At 41.5% G+C, this 22465-nt stretch overlaps 1 protein-coding gene across 3 annotated transcripts in view; it reads right to left on the reverse strand.

The window, feature by feature from the left end:
* golga2 (golgin A2) overlaps positions 1–22465 on the reverse strand; it is an 83198-nt gene that overhangs the window by 23253 nt on the left and 37480 nt on the right. For all 3 annotated transcript variants that reach the window (XM_087998286.1, XM_087998284.1, XM_087998283.1), the window contains 6 exons: positions 15607–15713; positions 15455–15513; positions 15206–15347; positions 12698–12787; positions 9808–9915; positions 8717–8804 (listed from right to left, as the gene is read on the reverse strand). In XM_087998286.1, the coding sequence (XP_087854412.1) occupies positions 8717–8804; positions 9808–9915; positions 12698–12787; positions 15206–15347; positions 15455–15513; positions 15607–15713 (594 nt within the window). The remainder of the gene's footprint in view (positions 1–8716; positions 8805–9807; positions 9916–12697; positions 12788–15205; positions 15348–15454; positions 15514–15606; positions 15714–22465) is intronic.

Consider the following 22465-nt stretch of genomic DNA (forward strand, 5'->3'; position numbering starts at 1 on the left):
ACCTATTCAGTTCCTCCACCATTTCATTGTTCCCTGTTGCTACTTCTCCAGCCTCATCTTTTGGCAGTCCAATGTCCACTCTTGCCTCTTTTACCTTATAGATATATTGAAGAAAACTCTTGCAATCTTACATATAGTTTACTCTCATATTTCATCCTTGTTCCCCCCACCCCCAACCTTTGATTTTCCCCTGCTGGCTTTTGAAGGCTTCCCAATCTTCTGGATTCTCATTAATCTTTATCACATTGTATGCTTCTTTGTTTAAGCTGAACCGGACTTCCCTTGTCAGCCATGGTTGCCTCATCCACCCCTTAATAAGTTTCTTCTTCCTCGGGATGAATTTCTGCAATGCCTCTCAAATTACTCAAAATCCTGCCATTGCTGCTTCACTGTCATCTGTGCTAAGCTCCCCAACAGTCAAAGCTCTATGATCTGTGTGTCTTTGTATTTTATGATTGCCTGTACTGCTCACAAAACCTTTCACTGTACTTATGCACATGTGACAACAATAAATCAAATCAAAACTTTGGTCAGTTCCTCCCTCATGTCCTTGTAGTACCATGACATCTGATTCCAGCTTCTCCCTCTCAAGCTGCAGGGTGAAGTCTATCGTATTGTGGTCATTCCTCCCTAGGGGTTCCTATACATTAAGCTCCCTAATCAAGTCTGCCTCATTACACATTAGCTAACCCAGAAATGCCTATTCCGTAGTGGGCTCCCAGTCCCACCAGCATATTGAAGCCCCCCAATGATTTTTGCAATAGTGCCTTTCTTCCATACCATTTCTATTCCCAACTTATTTTCTTCCCACATCCTCATGACTACTAGAACGTCTGTACATAACTCTCATCAGGCTCTTTTCTCCTTTGTAATTCCTCAAATCTACCCACAGAGTCAGAAGGCATAGAATTTATCACTTATTTTTGAAGTAATTTCATTTCTTAAGGCAACTTCATCCCTTCTGCCCATCCGCCCATTAGGACACATATCCTTGGATCTTTAGCTGCCAGCCCTGATCCCCTTGCTACCACATTTGTGACACACCGTGTGCCTGCCGATTTCAATCTGCACTACAAGATCATTTACCTAGTTTTGTGTAGCTGCCAAACTTTAGGAATGCATTCTGTAAAATCTGTAAACCCAAGAGCTTGACTATTGAGAAAAATCTAATCACATCTATATGCTAGGAGATTTGTAAAGTTTCAATACTGATCAATAACACAAGTTCTTAAGATTTCTAAGTGCAAATCTTAACTGTCACATCTTGACATGTAGACTCCAACAATTTATATCACTTGACATGAACTTAACTTTGAAAACTAACAACAGACCTTCAAGTCCACAGTTCTGATTGTTTTCTTATTATGGTTTGTGGGATCTTACTGTGCAATAGTAATTTTTGGGTTACTTACATTACAACAAAAGTTTGGTGTAAAACACTTTAGGATTTTCACATGTTATGCAAGGTACTACACAAAACCATATCTTGCTTCATTACATACTTGGAACAAAGTCACTTGTTGTTATCTCGATTTCACCATACTTTGCCACCACAACATGTACTTCTACAGCCGACTATTACAAGTTCCTGAGTCACTGTTCAGAATTCTCTCACTACCAATGCTCCCTGCTAAACATTCGAGTTACAACCTCTTAATGTTGTTGTGCCAGTAATTAGACGGGAATACTGGGAAAAGGCCATAATTGAGGCCGCGATAATGGGAAGTGGAATTTACAGCAGAACCTCGATTATCTGAACAAGATGGGATGGCACTATTTCATTCAGATAATTGATTCAATGCGTTTCCTCTGGGACTTGGGATTTTTCAATTAAGTCTGCGCCCCGTTCAAGAGACAAGGCAGCAGGACAGCACGTATGAGCCCCTGCCCACCCCCCAAACCCCGTCCACCACCGCGCCCCCCGCCAAACCCCGTCCAACACCGCCCCCTCTCCAGCAGCCAGACTGGACACCAACAAGACTGCTACTGCCGCTAGTGCCTTTTGGGGTGCAAGTCTTCAAATAGCGCGCGTTCACACACGCGCACACACACCTTTTTACTATAACATTTTGACAGGTTCCGCCTCTGCCCTGTACAGGACCATGGTAGATTATCTGGGGAAGGGGGCATTTAGGGTACATGCCTGTGTACGCCAGGGAAAAAGTGAGGGAATTAGTGTTATTTAGAGACGGTGCCTGTGCACCCATCAGTCCAGGACTGTTCTCATCAGCATTGAGTTCATTTTTAATCACTGTAAACAAAAGACACAATCAGTGTTCGACAGACGTCTTTGTAATGTTTCTGTCGGGACCTTGAGATCTCCTTCGGATAATCCGATTTTTGGATAATTGGTATTCGGATAATAGAGGTTCCTCTGTAGTACCAAGTTATTTCAGGCATCTCACAGCAGCAAACACTCCGAGACAGTTATAGACTGAAGTTCACACTCCAGGGAATCAGACCCAACTACAAAAGAGCACCAATCATTCTAGCAAGGTCAACTGAATTTCAGTTTCGGATGAGAAATTAAACAAAACCTCTTTAAATGAGTCCAACAGATCCTATCACACTATTTCTGAGAAGGAGCAACGCAGTTCTCCCAAGTGTCCACACCAAAATTTCATCTTCAGCCATAATTCCAGACTAGATTATCTGGTCATTGGCACAGTGCAGTTTGAGAGAGCTTGCTTCTGATTTACAAAACTGACTTTACTTCCAACAAAATATAGCCCTGGCAGCAAACATTTCAGCATATCCTGCATTTGAGGCTCTCAATGTAAATTTTCTTTTCTCTTCATTATCACAATTAACAAAATTGGAAGAATTTCAAGATTGATGTACCAGATTATGACTGCACGGAACAGGTAGAGGGGCTTGGATCTGCAACTCCATCTCACAGGAGAGAAAATAAATCGCCATTACGCCACCTTCTGTTGCAATCTACTGCTTGATTAGAATACACAAGCCGACCTTCAGAAATTACCAAATCAAACCATGAGAGGGAGCAAAATATCAAGACAATTTTGTAATCATTGATAATACAGAGGCTAAAGTTATGCAAATACTTCACAGTTAATAAAGATGCTTTTAACCAGTGGCAACTGCTTCATCATACAAATCTTTCCATCAACATATTCCTTTAACAGCATCTTTGAAAACTCTGAGCTCTACAAGAATACATGGGGACATCACCTCCAGTGCCACGCTTCAAGCCACACATCACTCTGGTGAGGAAATATACTGCCATTGCTTCACAGTCACTGGGTCAAAATCCTAGAATTTCTTTTCCAGATAGTACTATGGGTGCCCATAAACTCTCAAATTTTTGTGGTTCAAGAAGGCAACTCAGTACTACATTCTCAAATAAAAAAAATGAGAATTTTCAGAGAACAAGAGCTTCTTCTGTGTTATCTTCTTCCGTTATTCTTTTGTTCCTCCAATTTGAAGTTTTATTTTTAAAAAACACATGGACGGGATGAGGGCATCTCTGGTTAGGCCAGCATTTATTGCCCATTCCTAATTGCCCAGAAGACAGTTAACAGTCAATCACATTGCTGTGGCTCTGGAGTCATAAGGGCATAAGATACAGGAGCAGAATTAGGCCATTCGGCCAATCGAGTCTTCTCTAACGTTTGATCATGCTCCTCACCCCCATTTTTCTGCCTTCTCACCATATTCCTTCAACCCATTACCAATTTAAAAATCTGTCTAACTCCTCCTCACAATTTACTCACCGTCCCAGCATCCACCACACTTTAGGATAGCGAATTCCACAGATTCACAACCCTCTGGGAGACTAGTTTCTCCTCAACAGTTTTAAATTTGCTAACCCTTATCAGAAGACAGTGACTTTTCTTCCTGGAACAAATCCTCTCCATATCTATTTTATCCACATCATTTATCATCTTGAATACCGCAATTTGATCTTCCCTCATTCTAAAGAGTACAGGCTTAAACTGTTCAATCTCCTTATATGACAAACCTCTCCTCTCTGGGATCAATCTAGTGAATCTCCTCTGAACTGCTTCCAATGCCACTACATCGTTCCTCAAATAAGGGATGAAAACCACACACAGTACTCCAGGTGCAGTCTCACCAATGCCTTCGATCATTGCAACAATACTTCCTTACCTTTATATTCTATCCCTTTAGCAATAAAAGCCAACATTCCATTTGCTTTCTTTATTATCTGCTGTACCCATGTGCTCGTTTTCTGGGACTCATGAATAAATAGAGATCCCTCTGCACCAGAGCACCCCGAAGTCTCTCCCCATTAAGGTAATAGATGGCTTTCCCATTTTTCCAGCTCAAATGCACAACCTCACAACTTATCACTAAGGTTATTTCCTCATTGCAATTTAGTGTCCCACCTATTTTTAGTGCTTTCCGCAAATCTAGCCATAGAGCCTTCTATCCCTGTATCCAAGTCAAATGTAGATTGAAAATAGCTGGGTCCAAGGAACAAGCCCTGCGGCTCCCCACGAGTTACATCTTGCCATCTAGCCAAAACCCATTTATCCTGACCTTGTCGTCTGTCCATCAACTAGTCGTCTATCCAGGCTAATAAATTACTCCTAACCCCATATGATCCAACCTTGTGAAATAGCCTTTTGTGCGGCACATTATCAAACACCTTCTGGAAGTCCAGATAAATGACATCTGCAGCATTCCCATTATCCACTTTGCTTGTTACTTCCTCAAAGAATTCTAGCAAATTAGTCAAGCATGATCTGCCCTTCACAAAACCATGCTGATTCTGATGGATAGCGTTTTGACTTTCCAACTGGTAATTGATTCTAACACTTTCCCAACAACGGATGTTAATAAAACTGATCTGTAATTTCACACATTTTGCCTCCCTCCATTTTTTGAATAAGGGCGTTATATTAACCATTTTCCAATCCACTGGAACCTTTCCCATGTCTACAGAATTTTGGAATATTGTAACCAACAGATCTACTATTTATGCTGCCACTTCCTTTAATACTCTAAGATGTAGGCAATGAGGTCCAAGGAACTTGTCTACCCTCAATCCTGATAGTTTGCTTAGTATCTTTTCGCTGTCGTTGACCTTATCTAACAGGAATGGTACTGTGAAAACTGACGCAAAGTATTGATTCGGCCATCTCAGCATTCCCCACAATTAACTCTCTGGTTTTATCTTCCAAAGGGACCAACATTCATATGAGTGACTCTCTTCCCTTTTATATACCTGTAGATGCTTTTGTTATCCTTTTTGATATTTTGTACTCGTTTTCTTTTGTAATTTACCTTAGCTCTTTTTATTAATTTTTTAGCATCCCTTTGTTTATGCTTGAAGGTTTCCCAATCTTCCATTCTGCCACTGGCCTTTGCAATATGGTATACCTTAGTTTTTGGCTATACGTGGTCCATGACTTCCTTGTTTAGCCAAGCATGTTTTTTACCCATCCACTCCACCCCCTTACCATCTCTCTTTCTCACTGGGATATATTTTACATAGAACATAGAATAGTACAGCCCTTTGGCCCTCAATGTTGTGCCGACCTTTTATCCTACTCTAAGATCAGACTAATCTACATACCCTACATTTTAGTACCATCCATGTGCCTATCCAATGTTCCTGATGTATCTGACTCTACCACTGCTGGCAGTGCATTGCACACACCCATTATTATGTAACATTACCGCTGAACCTTCCTCCAATCACCTGAAATTATGCCTCCTTATGATTACCATTTCTGCCCTGGGAAACAGTCTCTGACTATTCACTATCTATGCCTTTCATCATCTTGTACAGCTTAGCTCTAATAAAGTTTAGTTGTGAGGCATCAAGTAGCTCCTTAAACATCTACCACTGCTCATCCTCTGTCTTACAATTTAGCCTTCCTGGCCAATCCACTCAGACCAAGTCTGTTCTTGTGCCGATGTAATTTCCTTTGTTTAATTCCAGAACACTACTGCTGGACTTCACTTTCTTAACCCCAAACTGAACTTTGAGATCGGTCATACTATGGTCACTATTATAATGTCATCAATTAATCTCTCCTCATTACAAAATACCAAAGGGTAGCCTGTTTCCTGGTTGGTTCCACAACATACTGCTCCAAGAAACAAACAAACAATCTCGCGTACATTCAATGAACTCTGCCTCCAGGCTACTCTTGCCAATTTAATTTTTCCCCAAGTTAATGTGCATGATCATTCACCATGACCAAAGTGTAGGCTAGACCAGGTAAGGATGTCAGTTTCCTTCCCTAAAGGCAGTAGTGAATCAATGTGTTTTTCGAAAAATTGAGAAAGGTTTCATGGTCATTAGACTCTTAATTCCAGATTTTTATTGAATTCAAATTCCATCATCTGCCATGGCAGGATTTGAATCTGGGTCCCAGAATTGTACTTGGGTTTCTGGATTAACAGTTCTGTAATAATACCATAGGCCATTGCCTCCCCATAAATTAATGGGTAGAACTCTTAAAAACATCCAACTGCAATGCTGTGGTTTAAGAATTTTAAGGAAATTACACATCAAGAACAAGTTCTATTGGATGGAGTATGAGAGACAATAAGCAGCCATTTAAGGGAGATAAACATATTGGAAAAAGGAAGAAATAAGAACAGACATGCTCGATGCGCCCCCTCATGTTTAGCTCATCCTCCACCAACAATGGGTATTCCTGTCAAAGGGCAGTATGGTGGCTCAAAGGTTAGCATTGCTGCCTCACTGCGTCGGGGACATGGGTTTGGGTGCACCCTCGGGCAACTGTCTATGTGGAGTTTGCAAATTTCTGTGACTGAACAGGTTTCCTCCAGACACTCCGGTTTCCTCCCTCAGTCCAAAGACATGTAGGCTAGGTGGATTAGCCATGGGAAATACAAAATTACTGACATAGATTAGGGGAGTTGGGTCTGGGTGGGATGCTCAGCAGAGGGTCGGTACGGACTCAGTGGTTCGATTGGCCTGCTTCCATACTGTAGTAACCCTATGATTTGTGAAATTAATTGAGGCTGGTGGATGTGGAAAATTGTCAATGATTTCAAAAGGAGATTGCAGCAGCACTTCTGGGAAATAAACTTGTCGCTCCTTCAATCATAGATAGTGTCTCTCCCCGCCCATTGTTCCAGCTGGTCCAGCCAGCAATTCTGTCTCTTCCATCCTAGTTGCTCCTCCAAAGACAGAGGATCTGTGGTTTATAAGCTGAGGGAGTTACTCTGGCAGATCCAGCACCATCACACAGTGGACAATTCAGAGAGAGATGCATACCATCAAAGTGGGCAGTGGAAGGAAAGAACAGAGAATAGCATCAGCTAGGCAGCCTGAGAAAACATCAGGGTTGAAGCTTTGACCTAACAAGTGGTGGTGAAACAGAATCCCCCCACTCAATGTCAGTTAGCTGGGAGAAAAGAGGGGCTAATTATAAACTCTGTATTTAACAATGCAGCATCTGATTTTTAAATGATCAAGCAGTAGACACCTTGGGCATGGCTTTGATACACATCCAGGCCTTGCATGTCTCACGTATTTTAAAGGACGCTGAGCTCAATTGTAGCTTTACCAAAGAAATCAAACTCCCTCCAAAGAATGGCTGTACAGTAGGAGACAAGGATATTGATGGTCACATTGTCAAATCAAAATACGCTGGCACTACACACAGGCTCAAACTAAAAGCTGACAAACTGCTCCAAAAAGGCACATAATATTGAACCATAGAGAACTGACCACATAACCATCTTAGATCAAGCAGTTCAAGAAAGAAAAATATTGGTGACCCCAAACTAAAGGGGCTTTTGATTATTCTGACAATTTTGATGACGTTATTGCAAAAGATCAGCTAACCATTCTGGAATGAGAAGTGGTCACTGTGTATGGCGAAAGAAGGGATTTATTGTGGTGGGTATATAATTTGGGAGCAAAGTGGGGGGGATGCTGGTTACAATGTGGGTGTGTGTATATTACACACACAATTTTTGCTATTGCACTGTTGTATTTTCCTACAGAAAACTAAAAAAAAATCAATACAAATACAGAAGGTAATACAACTCTTGACTGCATCATAAAAATTAAAGGAATTAATGAGAATAAAGTATATGAAAAAGTCATCATCCAAGCGAATTGGCCCTTGAACTCCAATCAGAGGTTCCCCTTCTTCCTGTCCTTGCTGCTCCCCATTGAGAGGTTCTCTCTCTGAGGGAGCAGCAAGAGTGGAAGGGAGGGAACTGGTCATTGGAGTTTTTGCTGCTTTTAACCTGCACTTTCCCCATTTATGCCATAGATGAACAGGGCTGTGAGAACATCCTTGAAATATTCACCCTTGGCTTTGTTTTTTTTTGCAAATGTACTTGTGAAGTTGAGTGGAATTTATCTGCTGGCCCTGCTCACTCTAAGCCCTGCTTGAGGGCCACTGGGAGACAGCAGGGCAACAGGACTTGGTAGATCTCACTAAGAATGGAGGTCCTATCAGTTTTGCTCATCAATTGACTTAAATGAATAAAAAACAAATTAAATGCACAAGGTGGTACAACATTTGGATGAACGGTTGATGCAGTATAAATTCCTTGGATCACAGATACCATATTTCCATAGTTCCACTGGAGGAAATCAATTCCGAGTGATAAGTGTTCAGAAATAAGGAAATAAAGCCAGGATTCCTTAGCGAGATTCGCTAATATGAACTAATTTCAATTCCTATTGCAAGCAGACAACTTCCAGCCATTGGTGCAAGAACCATAGAATTACCTGATCTGTTCTGAAGATCAGTCAACGAGGCCTCTAGTTCCTGAACATGGCAGAGATTTTGCTCCCTCTCCTCTGAAAGTGCATTTACCTGCAAAGACAAAACGATAAATGACTAACAGAGAGATCAAAGTTAATTTCCCCAGTGTGCTCCCAAAGCGAAGCTACATTAGTTAAAAGTGCACTTAGGTAAATTGTCCAAGTGCTTCCCAAGATTATCTACCCAATTAAATTCCTGAGTAAGGTAACTCAGCACTGCATGCAAGCCAACAATTAAAAATCAAATATGCATTACAAAAATGTGTACAGCAGGATGTTTGAAAGTGCTATTTTGTACTTGTACAAACTTGGTGCCTTTTTTCAAAATAAAAGAGTGGGATTTTGTATATTGTTTAATTTTAAACTACTGCAAATACAGTTGTTGCTACAAAGGGCCATCGCAGGTATAATGGATCGTATGGTCTTCTGTCTGTATGATTCCAAGAAATTTTGCAGTTACACTGTCTTCTGATCTGCCCTGGGTGATGCTGATCATGAAAATTGATCCATCAGTCTCCAGCTTCAGGTCAGTCATTGGCCTTTTGCCAATGTTAATCTGTACTGCCCTTCCACAAATATCAAAATGTCACAAACAGTATCACAATAAGAATCACAGAGCCAACATTCAAAAAAATGTGTAAAATAACCTTCAAAATAGTTGGGTGCAGGACAGTGGATGAGAGAGAAAAAAAGATAATCATCCACACCCCTACACACAGCAAACTATGGCAAATCCCTGAAAAATAAAAAGGGAAAACTTAATTTGTTTTCGAATACAAAAGTGGACATATAATTTAAAATGAAATACTCATCAGGCTTCAAGGAAGGCAGTCTTCTTTGAAACAATCCAAAGGGAAGATGCTCTCCCACAGTTCTGTGTGATTATATCCAACCTATGGTGCAGGCTTCTTTAAAACTTTATACTTCAACTTGAAAACTGAACACATGACCTATGTGGATTTTGTCTTTGAAACTGCAAAATTGGAATATATGATTGAGCAGGGATTGGAACAGCATTTTCAATGACAGACCCAATTCCTCACGTAGTCACTTACTTGTTCTGCCAGCTGCTGAACTTTCTGCTGCCAAACACTGCCCTCCTCCATCAGCTTGTGAGCATACTGATCTCGCTCAACAAGTAGCAGCTGCTGTGATTTTGATAGCTGCAAACAGAATGGCACTATATTGAAGATTCTGAGAACACTGATAGTTTTCAGCCCTCTGTCGAATTCACTTTCTATTTTTTATTGGGACAGACAACATTGAATTTGATTTAAACTTCGTTTTCTTTCCTCCCCAGTTTGATTCTCTTACTAATATAGCAATGAAAGAACATTGATTTTTAAATGTATTACACCATAAAGTCAGAAAAAAAAAAGGATCTTGAGAGTTAAAATATTTTGAATATTCAGCCATCCTTTAAGCAAGGTAACAAGTTATTGTCTTTTCAGCAAAATTTTGAGGCTCCATCTCTGGAGTACTGTGTGTAATTTAGGTCTTCTTACCCGAGAGAGAAATTTGCGACGGTTAACTAAGTTCATACCAGAGATGGCAGGTCTACTGTACGTGGGGAAATTAGTCCAACAGGGGCTGTATTCATGAGAGTTTAGAAGGAAGAGAGGGGACCCAATTGGAATTCTAACAGGACTAGATTAGAGTGGTGCTGGAAAAGCACAGCAGGTCAGGCAGCATCCCAGGAGCAGGAAAATCGCCGTTTCGGGCAAAAGTCCTTCATCCCAAAACGTCGATTTTCCTGCTTCTCGGATGCTGCCTGACCTGCTGTGTTTCCTAGCACCACTCTAATCTAGACTCTGGTTTCCAGCATCTGCAGTCCTCACTTTTGCCGAGTTGATTCTAACAGGACTAGACAGACTAGATACAGGGAGGAGTTTCCCTGGCTAGAACCAAGGTCAATGTCTCACAATACAGGATAAGTCATTTAGGAATGAAATGAGGAATCATTTCTTTACTCATAATTTGGAGATGCTGGTGTTGGATTGGATGCACAACGTTTAAAATCGCACAACACAAGGTTATAGTCCACCTGGTTTATTTGGAAGCACTAGCTTTCAGAGTACTGCTCCTTCATCCAGTGATTGTGAACACAACTACGTGATGATGGAGCAGCACTCCGAAAGCTAGTGCTTCCAAGTAAACCTCTTGGACTATAACCTGGTGTTGTGCGATTTTTAAACTTTCTTTACTCAGAGGGTGGTCAACCTGCACAATTCATTAACGTAGAAGGCTGTGGAAAGCAAGTAATTGAATATGTCTAAGAGAGAGATTGATGGATTTATAGATAATAAAGGCACCAGGGATATAGAGTCATAGAGATGTACAGCATGGAAATGGACCCTTCGGTCCAACTTGTCCATGCCGACCAGATATCCCAACCCAATCTAGTCCAGCGCCCGGTCCATATCCCTCCAAACCCTTCCTATTCGTATACCCATCCAAATGCCTCTTAAATGTTGCAATTGTACCAGCCTCCACCACTTCCTCTGGCAGCTCATTCCATACACGTACCACCCTCTGCTTGAATAAGTTGCCCCTTAGGGTTATTTTATATCTTTCCCCTCTCACCCTAAACCTATGCCCTCCCTAACCCCAGGGAAAAGACTTTGCCTATTTATCCTATCCGTGCCCCTCATAATTTTGTAAACCTCTATCAGGTCACCCCTCAGCCTCCGATGCTCCAGGGAAAACAGCCCCAGTCTGTTCAGCCTCTCCCTGTAGCTCAAATCCTCCAGCCCTGACAACAGCCTTGTAAATCTTTTCTGAACCCTTTCAAGTTTCACAACATCCTTCCAATTGGAAGATTAGCTATGATCACACTGAATGTTGCAACAAGCTCAATAAGCTGAATGGCCTACTCCTGCTCCTAGTTTCTAAGGTTCTACATTTTATCCAATTCTATGCAGACAATGGAATGTTTGGGCACTGAAGTAGTGAGCTTGACCAATTGTACACCAAGTACTGGGTGACTAAAATGAGCATTCCAAAATCTATGCAGAGTGTAACATCGTCCAACAAATTCCCTCACTTCAGGTTTTGGCCCTGGGCTGTATTTCATTTCACTTCACCTCTGGCAACATCCAGTGGCTCCCTTCCCTTACTTCTGTGTTAACAAACAGGGTTCCATACAAACCGGTTTCACTTGGCTGTTCTGGGATGAAGGGGTTATCGGATTAGGAAAGCTTGGACAGTTTGGGCGTGTATTCACTGGAGTTCAGTAGAACAAAAGATGACCTTATTGAAACAAAGAATATCCTGCGGGGAATACTAAATTAAAAACCAAAAGAAAGAACGAGGGATGCTGTAAATCAGAAGTTGCTGGAAAAGTTGAGCAGGTCTGGCAGCATCTGTGAAGAGGAATCAGAGTTAACGTTTCGGGTACTGAGGAAGGGTCACCGGATCCGAAATGTTAACTGATTTCTCTTCACGGATGCTGCCAGACCTGCTGAGCTTTTCCAGCAATTTCTGTTTTTGTTTTTAATATCCTGACAGGATTGGGAAGAGCGAATATCAAAAGTTTCCTCTTGTGGGAGTGGCTAGAACTAGAGGAGACACAGTTTAAGGATAAGAAGTTTCTCTAAAGGTGGAAGTTAGATTTTGTTTTGTAGCTAGTTGAATTCTCTCCCAGACAGCAGCGGAGGGCTAGGTCACTGAATATTTTTAAAGTGGAGTTAGATCGTGCTTGATTGACGAGGGAGTCAAAGGGTATGGCAGAAAATACAGGAAATTATTTGAGGTACATATGTCCCTCCTAAACCACTTCCAATTGCAAAACTACTTATTACAGGTGGAATCAATCTATCTGCAAGACATTTTCCTATAATTCTATGCTGTTGGTTACCACGGCACACAGGAAATTGACTGAACACACAAAAATGTGCACACAGATTGAAGTCAAGCTCAGCAATTTTTCAGCCAAATAATCCTTACTTCATTCATCTGTGCCATTAAATGAGCTTTTTCTTCAAGAACCAGTTGCAGCTGCTGATTAGCATCTGGAAGCTCCGATTGATTTGAGAACTGGAGAAAATGATAGAAGATAAAACATGAAATAAAGAAATGTTAAACATTGATCCACATATAACACACGCTGTGCAACATTTAACTTAAACAACAATAAACATCAATCTCTCTTTCCTCACACTCCAACCCAAAAACAGATCCTTCCCACTCAATATTCTTTCGAAGTCTTATCCTCGACAACTCCACTGAATATTCTCACTCTGGATATAGGTTTGCTCACCGAGCTGGAAGGTTTGTTTCAGATGTTTCGTCACCATACTAGGTAACATCTCCAGTGAGCCTCTAAATGAAACACCAGTGGTGTAGCCCACTTTCTATTTATATGTTTTAAGTTTTCTTTAGTTGGTGACACCATTTCCTTTGGTGACATCATTTCATATGGTGATGTCATTTCCTGTTCTTTTTCTCAAGGGGTGGTAAATGGGATCCAAGTCAATGTGTTTGTTGATAGAGTTCTGGTTGGAATGCCATGCTTCTAGGAATTCTTGTGCGTGTCACTGTTTGGCTTGTCCTAGGATGATGTGTTGTCCCAGTCGAAGTGGTGTCCTTACTCATCAGAGTGGGTCATGTTGTTTTATGGCTAGATGATGTTCATTTATCCTGCTGGCTAGTTTTCTGCCTGTTCGTCCAATGTAGTGTTTGCAAGTTCTTGCAAGGTATTTTGTAAATGACATTAGGACAAACAGGCAGAAAACTAGCCACTGGGATACATTCCTTAATTCTGCTTATTTATATTATGCATTTCTAAGTGCTCTGCTATTAGATTTTCCTCTTGATAGATGTTATGCTAAATACTCTAAAATGGTTTGTTTTTTGTCTTCTTTTACAATTCTCTGGGACTTTCTCAAGAATGAATCATTCTTGAAAGACTACTATGAATGCATTCACCACCTTGGTACCTACTTCCTTGAATATCCTCGCATGCAACCCATCAGGTCCAGGGGATCGAATGGCTTTTAGCCCCACTGAATTCATTCATCTCTCTCCTCTGGTGATAACTGTTGTACTTATTCTTTCCCACCTTTATGTTCCTTGATTATTTGGTATATTAATAGTGTCTTCAACCATGAAGACTGATGCAAAGTATTTATTCGTTTCCTCTATTTCCAGGTTCCCCATTATGTCCCAGTTGTCTTAGGGTCCATGTTCACTTTAGCCTCTCTTTTCCTTTTTATATATTGAAAGAGGTGCTTATAGTTTGCTTGATCTTACTTGTTTACACTCAGTTTATTTTCTTCTTTGTTACTATTTTTGGTTATCTTACCATGTGACAAAGATTAGTGGTAATTTGTTTTTGTCAATTTGATACTATCCTTAACTTGTTAACCATGGTTAGTTTATCTCCTCTTCCTTACCAGGATATAACTTTTGTTGCAAGTAATGAACATTTTTGAAAAATGTCTGCCATTGTTCATCAACTGCTTTTCCAGTTAAACTCTTTCCCTGTCCACTCCAACCAATTTTACCCCCACGCCTCTGTAACAGGGTTACTGTTACACTGGGGATCTTTTACTGTCTAGTCATTTATTAAATCTGCTTCATTACACATTACCAGATACTGTTCCATTAAAAACTATCCCAAGTTCATTACGAAGAATTCCTCATTGTGGGCTACTGCTAGCCAATTGATTTTTCAAATCAACATGAAGATTAGAGTTACCATGATCGATACACTGTCTTTGTTACACAACCTAATCACTTCATAATTATTCTGTCCCACTATATTGCTACTGTTAGGAGCCTATAGACAATTTCCAACAGTTGACTTCTTCTTCTTGTTATTTGTTACTTTGACCCATATGGATTCTACTACATCTTCCAATTCATGACCATTTGTTATTGTACTTATTCGATCTCATACTAACTAGCTCCCCCATCACCCTTCCCTTGCTGGCTGTCTTTTCAACAAGTCACACAGGGTTGGGTATTTAGTTTCCAGGTGTTTTTTAAATTTGCTCGTGGGACATGGGTGTCGCTAGCTGGTCTGCAATTGTCCGTCCGTAGTTGACCTTCCTTAAAACAATGTCTCCATAATGGTTGTAAGATCATATCCATTAACCTCTAAAATGTACTAATTCATTTATTTTGTTCCAAATGTAATATGCATTGAAGAAGAAAAGCTATAAATTTAGCCTTTTTACCATTTTTTTGTCCCTACTTGCTGCTTTTAAAAGACATTTATACACAGCCCCTTTCCTGGCCCAGTCTGGGTATTACCCAATTAGCTACCTCGCAATATTACCATTACATTTTGAACTAAGCCTAAATAAATCCTCTCCAAAAGAGGAAGGTGGTGTGGACGTGGAATTGAGGAGTAGAAGGTTAATGGAATTGCAATCACAGAAGTGCTAACATCCTCTATGGCTGTCAGATGGATCACTTTAACCAGGCCAAGCAAACAAAAAGTTGTTCTACCTGCTGAATTGTCAATTCTGCCATTTCCAGTCTCTTCTGAAGTTCTTGAATGTTCCTCCTCACCAAGTCATTTTCTGATACCTTGGAGCTCAACTGTTCCGAGAGCTCAGAGTTCTGTTGCCTCATCTCGTCACTCATCTTACTGTAAATTTAAAAAAGCCTGGTTTATCCCTCAGCTCAGCTTTTCTTCAGGAATACATTAATGACTTAAAAATGACATTACAAATTACTTTTTTTCCCCTCACTCACTTTAGTTTCTCCACCTCTTGTTTGAGATTCTCTCTCTCCTTTTCAAGTTCTTTGTAATTCTGTGAACAGAAGATGCTTTCAAAATATAACAGCAAAATTTTATTTCTATAACTAATTTGACTCTTGCAACAAAAAGAGATTTAGCCATTTACTTTATCAGACTGCTTCTGTTGGAATGAAATGCTGGATAGAGTTTGCTCCAGTTCTGCCACTCTCTGAGTGGAAGCACTCAGCTTGCTATGGAGTTCTCCTGTTTCATCTGGAGAAAGAGACAGAGGCAAAAATAAAAATTAGACCAGAACATCTTTCTTCAGACATGTTACGAAGTCGAAAGCATTTAAAATAGAGAACGTTTTCTGAATTTGGAAGTAAACTTAAAGTGCAGGCTCAGCTGCCCGAATAGAAAGACTGGGAGACGGGCTATTCCCAAATAGATACAAGTAACAACTGGCTGTTAGAAGGACACCCGAGTTTTGGTTGCTGTTTTGACAATTCGAATTTAACCAATTAATTTAAATTATGCCCAAGTTACTAAAACCCAATAGAGTTTGAATTTATTGTTTTGACAACATCGGACCAATTACAGGGAACGATGGGGGGTATAAAACCAGGGCACTTGCAAAATTTGGTCAGCGAGCAATTGCCACTGAACAGCACAGCAACTGCCATAGAGTTGGAGAGCCAACTGCCCATCTAATATCTTGCTCTCAAAGAAATTAGAAGGCACTCTGTATCAAAAGGTACTCTTTCTCGTAAAACATACAGTAAGAAGGAAGACAACCCAGGGAGATCAGCAGATGCAAGGCTGAGGACAGCGAAGACAGAGACTATGTGGATTTGAGATTAAGTTAACGTAAAGTTTAATAAGTGTGTTATTGGAACAGCATGTTAATAGGATTGTGTTCAGTTTATGTGCAGTTTGTTACTAGTTTTGTTTAGCTTTCTGTTAGGAAAATTGTCATTTTTCTTTAAATGATGGAAATTAAGAACTCTTTCATTCCCTCAAGAGTTTTAACAGATTACGAGGAGAGGTGTGCTTTTCTGGGTGTTTGGTTTTAATTAACAAAGAGGTTCGACCTCCATGTTGTAACATATACCTCAAAACTGCCACAGTGCAGGATGGCTGCTCTTTGACCCATTGGCTTTGCAATGGCAATGGCAAACTGTAACCACTTAGTGCTTGAACAAGTTTCTCACTTTGCTTTTGCAAAATAATTTAAAAACTGTGAACCCAGGTCCTTACCCACTTGAGTGGGAACCGTTTCTTCCCATCTCCATTCATGATTTTCATTTTAAAAATTCTCGAGTATCTCTCTTCACCGTCTCCAAAGAAAACAGTCCTAACTTTTCTAAGCTTTCCTCATAACTGACTCGCTGAAACCATTCTTGTAAACCTCTTCTGCACTTCCACCAATATATTGATACCATTCCTAGTGTAGCAGCTAGAATGATACACAATATTCCAGATGAGGTCTAATCTGTGTTTTATACAAGTTCATCATAACCTCCCTCCTCTTGAACGCTGCACCTTCATTTATGAAGCCTAAAATACTGTATCCTCAATTAATCTCTCTCATTATCAGCCCTGCCACTTCAATGAACACCCAGGTCTTTGCTTCTGCACACTTTAGAATAGTACCTTTTATTTTACTAAATTTTATCTGCCATCTGCCCTCCCCACCAATGTGTTAATGCCCTTCTGAAGTTCCATGCTGTTCTCCTCCCAGCTTACAATACTCTCAAAGTTGTGTATCTAAGGAGAAAGGGGTCTTTGGAAGCAAGCATCTGGGGGAAAAAAAAGGGCAAATTTAAAATTTAAAAATTAACTTGCTTATACAATATTTTTCATGTCTCATTTTATGCTCAAATATTTAACAGTACAACAATATATCATTATACAGCAATCAGAATTTGTACATAACCTTATTGCTGTTACTGAGTTAATTGTCAATTAACCCATGCTTAAGTCCAGGAAGACTATTGATCAGGATCCTGGCAGCACAAGCTGTTCACCCCAAAATACATACCTGGAGTATTTTACACCACCTGCCTGAATGATAGCACTTTCAACAATGAAACATTCCCTCAGTGTTGCAATCAAGTACAATTACCGTCAAATTCACAACACGCTATACAGTAATAAGCGGAATGCCAAGACAGCTCGGTTTTACTTGGTCATTTTTATTGTTACAATCCACATTGGAGAACTGTAAATCAAAGTACCAAACTTTACTGAATGCACCTTATACCTGAATGATGATAACCACAAGATTCTGCTTTTGCATCTTTTATGTCAACACAAATAAGAACAAATGCAAACTTAACATGAACAAACACGCAAGTGATACTTTCAATAAAAAGTCTGAATTAATTTTAAAGTAATTAATAGAGATTAATCTTACAATCAAACACACACATCATACTCTGTAGTTTATTGGCACCACATGCAGTTCCCAAGTTCTCTCATTCAGCTCTGGGGCATGGAATGGCTCACTTTTTTTTTAAAACTCAATTTGTCCCTCTAGTAACATTCACTGGCAGCTGGATTACATCTGTGGTCCACACAGACCGACACGCCAATTATCCAAAGAGTACATTCCTGTACAGTATCCCTGGCTTAGGTTCACAACAGCCTTGGGGCACAGATGCCCAAAAGACTCCTACACCTAACCCCTTCAACAAGCCTTGTTCAACAATCTGGTCACTCTCGCAAAACTGAAACAGCCATTACATTATCTGACTCACCAGTCTCTGTCCTTGGTGACTGCATTACACACACAGCTCCTTATACATGTGCCTCTTCTCTGTTCTTCCCCTGCTTCAGCTCTCCTTTGGGCCTGGCCATATGGCTTTTGATCTCAACTTTCTTCCTCGTGATACTGCTTCTAGGTCAAGGACTGCCAGGGTCAAGCGAACTGGTACTAATTATTATTCCAGAAAATTGTAAATTGATCCCTTGACAATTGATACAATTTTTAACAAAATTTTGCCCATGTTTTGAAGAAATTAGAAATGTTCCTCATTAGACTGCAGGAATTGTAACAGCCGATTTGTGTAAGATGTGTTTCCACAGGCAATGTGACACTGACCAGACCACTTCTTTTCATGAGACTGATTGAAGGTTAAACATTCCTTTTCAGAGATAATTTACTTCACAGTGCTTTCTCAAGTAGCTCCTCCTCCATCATCTGCTATTAGATAGTCACAAAAGGCAGCACAGTCAGTTCGAGACCAGAAATATCTCGAGCTACTTCAATGCCACTAACAACAGATTTCATGGAGGTGAATATTAGATTTCTAGAAGCACCAGAGAACAATGTCAAACTATGGCAATGTGAAAAATACACACTAATTAATTTGCAGAGTGAGAGATATACTGCATTTTGAGAAGGATAGGGAGACATAATGCTTAAATATTAATAGCTGACACAGAAGAGATACAGATATCTAAATCATGACAATAGTCCCCCAGTCTAATAAAGCCATTCAAGAAGTAAAAAGGCTCATTTCGAGAGGAATTCAACTGATTGGTGAAAACTGATAGAAAATTGCAAGGAACATTGTGCACAGTTCTCAAAAGTATATTGTGGCCAGTTTGGTGCCCATTTTATAAATAGCACAAACACATTGAAGAGAAAGATTGATAAGGACTGGAGGAAAGGGCAGAAGGGATTTGGAGGATAATGGTGGGAGGAGGTCGAGGAAGGCATTAACATGAGACACTAGACCATCTGTGTGCTACAAATCCTGTACAAATATAGGAGGATAGGAACATATTGCATGTCCGATGGCAGATAGCCATTAACGTGCATTAGTGAGTGCAGTGACATTATGTGAACGGTTTTGGACATCCAAATCCATCCATTCAAGGAAATGCAGCAGAAATCGAGCCACCATTTGTTTAGCATCGTCATGCACATTTTCTCTTTCTTTGGGAAATAGCAAGGAAGTGTTGGAAGGATTTACAAGCTGTTTATCGACTTGTCAATGAGCACCATGAACATTCCACCTCGGCCCAAAAGGTCTTGAGGCTGGATTGTCATGCATTCTTTGCAGGACAGAATATAATCGGGCAGGTGCCCAACACACCATGGTTTGCCACCCATTAAAGAGGCTCAATCATACAACTGAATCGTGTCAGAATTTTGCAGTACAGGAGGAGGTAATTCGACCCATCATGTCTGTATCAACTCCAAAAGAATTATGTAGCTAGTTCCACTTCTGGATTAGAGTGGTGCTGGAAAAGCACAGCAGGTCAGACATCATCCAAAGAGCAGGAAAATTGACGTTTCGGGCAAAAGCCCTTCATCAGGAATAGAGGCAGGGAGCCTGCAGGGTGGAGAGATAAAAGAGGGGGGTGGGGTTGGAGGTGGGGAGAAAGTAGCATAGAGTACAAGAGGTGAATGGGGGTGGGGATGGAGATGATAGGTCAGAGAGGACATCAAGTTACCATTTTCTGTTCTTTTTATCAGGGGGTGATAAATGGGGTCCCATTTACCACCCGCTGAGAAAAAGAACAGAAAATGACATCACCATGGGACATGACATCACCAACCCAAGAAAACCCAAACACATAAATAGAAAACAGGAAACACCAGCAGTGCTTCATCCAGAAGCTCACTGACGATATTACCTAGTATGGTGATGAAATGTCTGAAAATGAACCTTCCAGCTCAACGAGCAAACCTACATCCAAAACCAGCCCTCTTTTGAAACCTAAGGAATCCACTTCCACCTCTCTCCCAGACAGCACATTCCAAGTCCAAACAGCTCTCTGAATAAAGTAGTCTCTCCTCATCTCACTCCTAGCTCACTTGCTGACAATCTTGAATTTGTGACCCCCTAGTTACTGACATACTAGCTAGTGGGAAATAAAATATCCTTCTTTACCCGGTCAGAACTGCTCATAATTTTGAACACCTGAATAAGGTCACCGCTTAATCTTCTTTGCTCCAGGAGGACAAGCCCAATCTATTTTATCTTTCGTGGTGGCAAAAATCCTTCATTACTGGTATCATTAGATTAAATCCCCCCCGAACCCTCTCCAGATTTTTAACATCTGTCCTTAAATAAGGTGCCTAAAATTGAACACAATATTCCAAATGTGGTCTGACCAGTGATTTGTAAAGGAGAAAGTGAGGACTGCAGGTGCTGAAGATCAGAGTCGAGAGTGCATTGCTGGAAAAGCACAGATCAGGCAGCATCTGAGGAGGAGAATCGATGTTTCAGGCTGGAGCCCTTCAGTAGAATTGGGTGACGCGGGGTTCCTGAAAAATGTGGTTGGAAGCTGTGGGTGGGAGATCCCCTGAGGTGATGAGGTTCTGTATGGTCTGGGGGAGATGATGGTTTGGTGATGGGGGGGGGGGGGGGGGGTTAGGTCATGGTTGAGGTGGTAGTAAGAGGAGGTGTCTTCGAGTTGGCGTCTGGCTTCCATAGTGTAGAGGTCAGTGCACCAAATTACCACTGCAACCCCTTTGTCCGCTGGTTTGATGGTGAGGTTGGAATTGGAGTGGAGAGAATGGAGGGTTGCACGTTGTGAGGGTGAGAGGTTGGAGTGGGTGACAAGGTTGGACAGGTCGAGGCAGTCGATGTCATGGCGGCAGTTTGAAATGAAGAAGTCAAGGGCGGGTAGTAGGCCAGCACGGGGTGTCCAAGTGGATGGGGTGTGTTGGAGGCAGGAGAAGGGGTCCTCAGTGGGTGGGCGGGTGTCTTGGTTGTAAAAGTAGGCACAGAGGCAGAGGTGGCAGAAGTTCAAGGTCACAGCATGTGTCAAATTCATTAATCTGGGATTGTTGAGGGATAAAGGTGAGGCCTTTACTGAGGACTAAACGTTCATTCTCAGTGAGGGGGGAGGTCTGGGGGAAGGGTAAAGACACGGCTGGGATGGGAGCTGGGACCTGGAGTGGGACTGGAGACAACGGGTGAGTGGGCTTGGTTATGGGGTCAGTAATGACGTCCCGGAAGGAGGTGACGCTTACAAAGGGGGCAGAAGTGGTGCTGATGGTAGAGCTAGCGTGGTCGGAAGTGACGTCACAGACAGGAAGGGCAACGTGATTGTTGGGTACTCGGCTGCTGACATCAGTGGTGGCGGAAGTGACGTCACCGATGGGTCCTACCAGCGGGACAGAAGTGACTGTCGCGGCAGCAGCTATGGGGGTGGAAGCGATGTTCAAGGTAGGTACCACGTCTGTGACTGTAAATCCAGTGGCTCCGGTGTATCCTGCAGTGGTAGTCTTCTCTGCAGTCGTGGAAATAGTTGGGTGGACACTGATCTTGGAGGTGGTATAGTTGGCAACGGCTGCAAACCACGCAGTGGCATCACGGGCAGAAGTGATGTCACTAAATGCCCTGGCAGTCGTGAAAGGAATGGCCGCATGGCTAATGGTGTCTGGATGGTTCCAAAGACCAGGAGAAGGTTTGAGGAAACCCATGTATGGAGGGAAGTACATGAAAGTTTGTTTAGCTAATGTTCTTTTATGTCCGATGCAGTAGATAAATACTGTTTGTTGAGAGAATGTATCCTCCTGAGGATGTCGAAATACAGAGATCCGCTGCAGGTCTAGGAAAGTGAGGCACTGAGCTGGGGCAGGACTGACTGTAGGTAGAGCAGATGGCGACGCATGGCTGATAGTGTGGAGCAGAGGATCGGGAAAGTGAATAGTTGTTGAAGGTTTCAGATTTGTAGTGTGTACTGCGTATCCTGTTCAGGTCCAAACCGTGTTGGTCTGAATGTGGTCCAGAGTCTATGTGAGATCAGACAGTTCCGTAGACAGGCACTGAGGAAGGAGATGTGGCTGTGGCAGTGGGTCTGCTTGAGGATGTGACTGAAGAGCTTCAGGGCAGAGGAGAGGACTTGGGGAGTACGGTGACATAGGGACTCGTTGAGATCTTTGCAGAGAGAGGAGGAAAACTTCTTCAAGGTAGGCATCCTTGGAAAAGGCTTCGCAGTCAGGTTGAAATCAACTAGGAGACAGTGAGGACTGCAGATGCTAGAGATCAGAATCGAGTGTG

Source organism: Chiloscyllium plagiosum, unplaced genomic scaffold, assembly GCF_037043375.1.
Source record: "Chiloscyllium plagiosum isolate Xiang-an unplaced genomic scaffold, Cpla_swu_hap1 HiC_scaffold_21, whole genome shotgun sequence".
NCBI lineage: Eukaryota > Metazoa > Chordata > Chondrichthyes > Orectolobiformes > Hemiscylliidae > Chiloscyllium > Chiloscyllium plagiosum.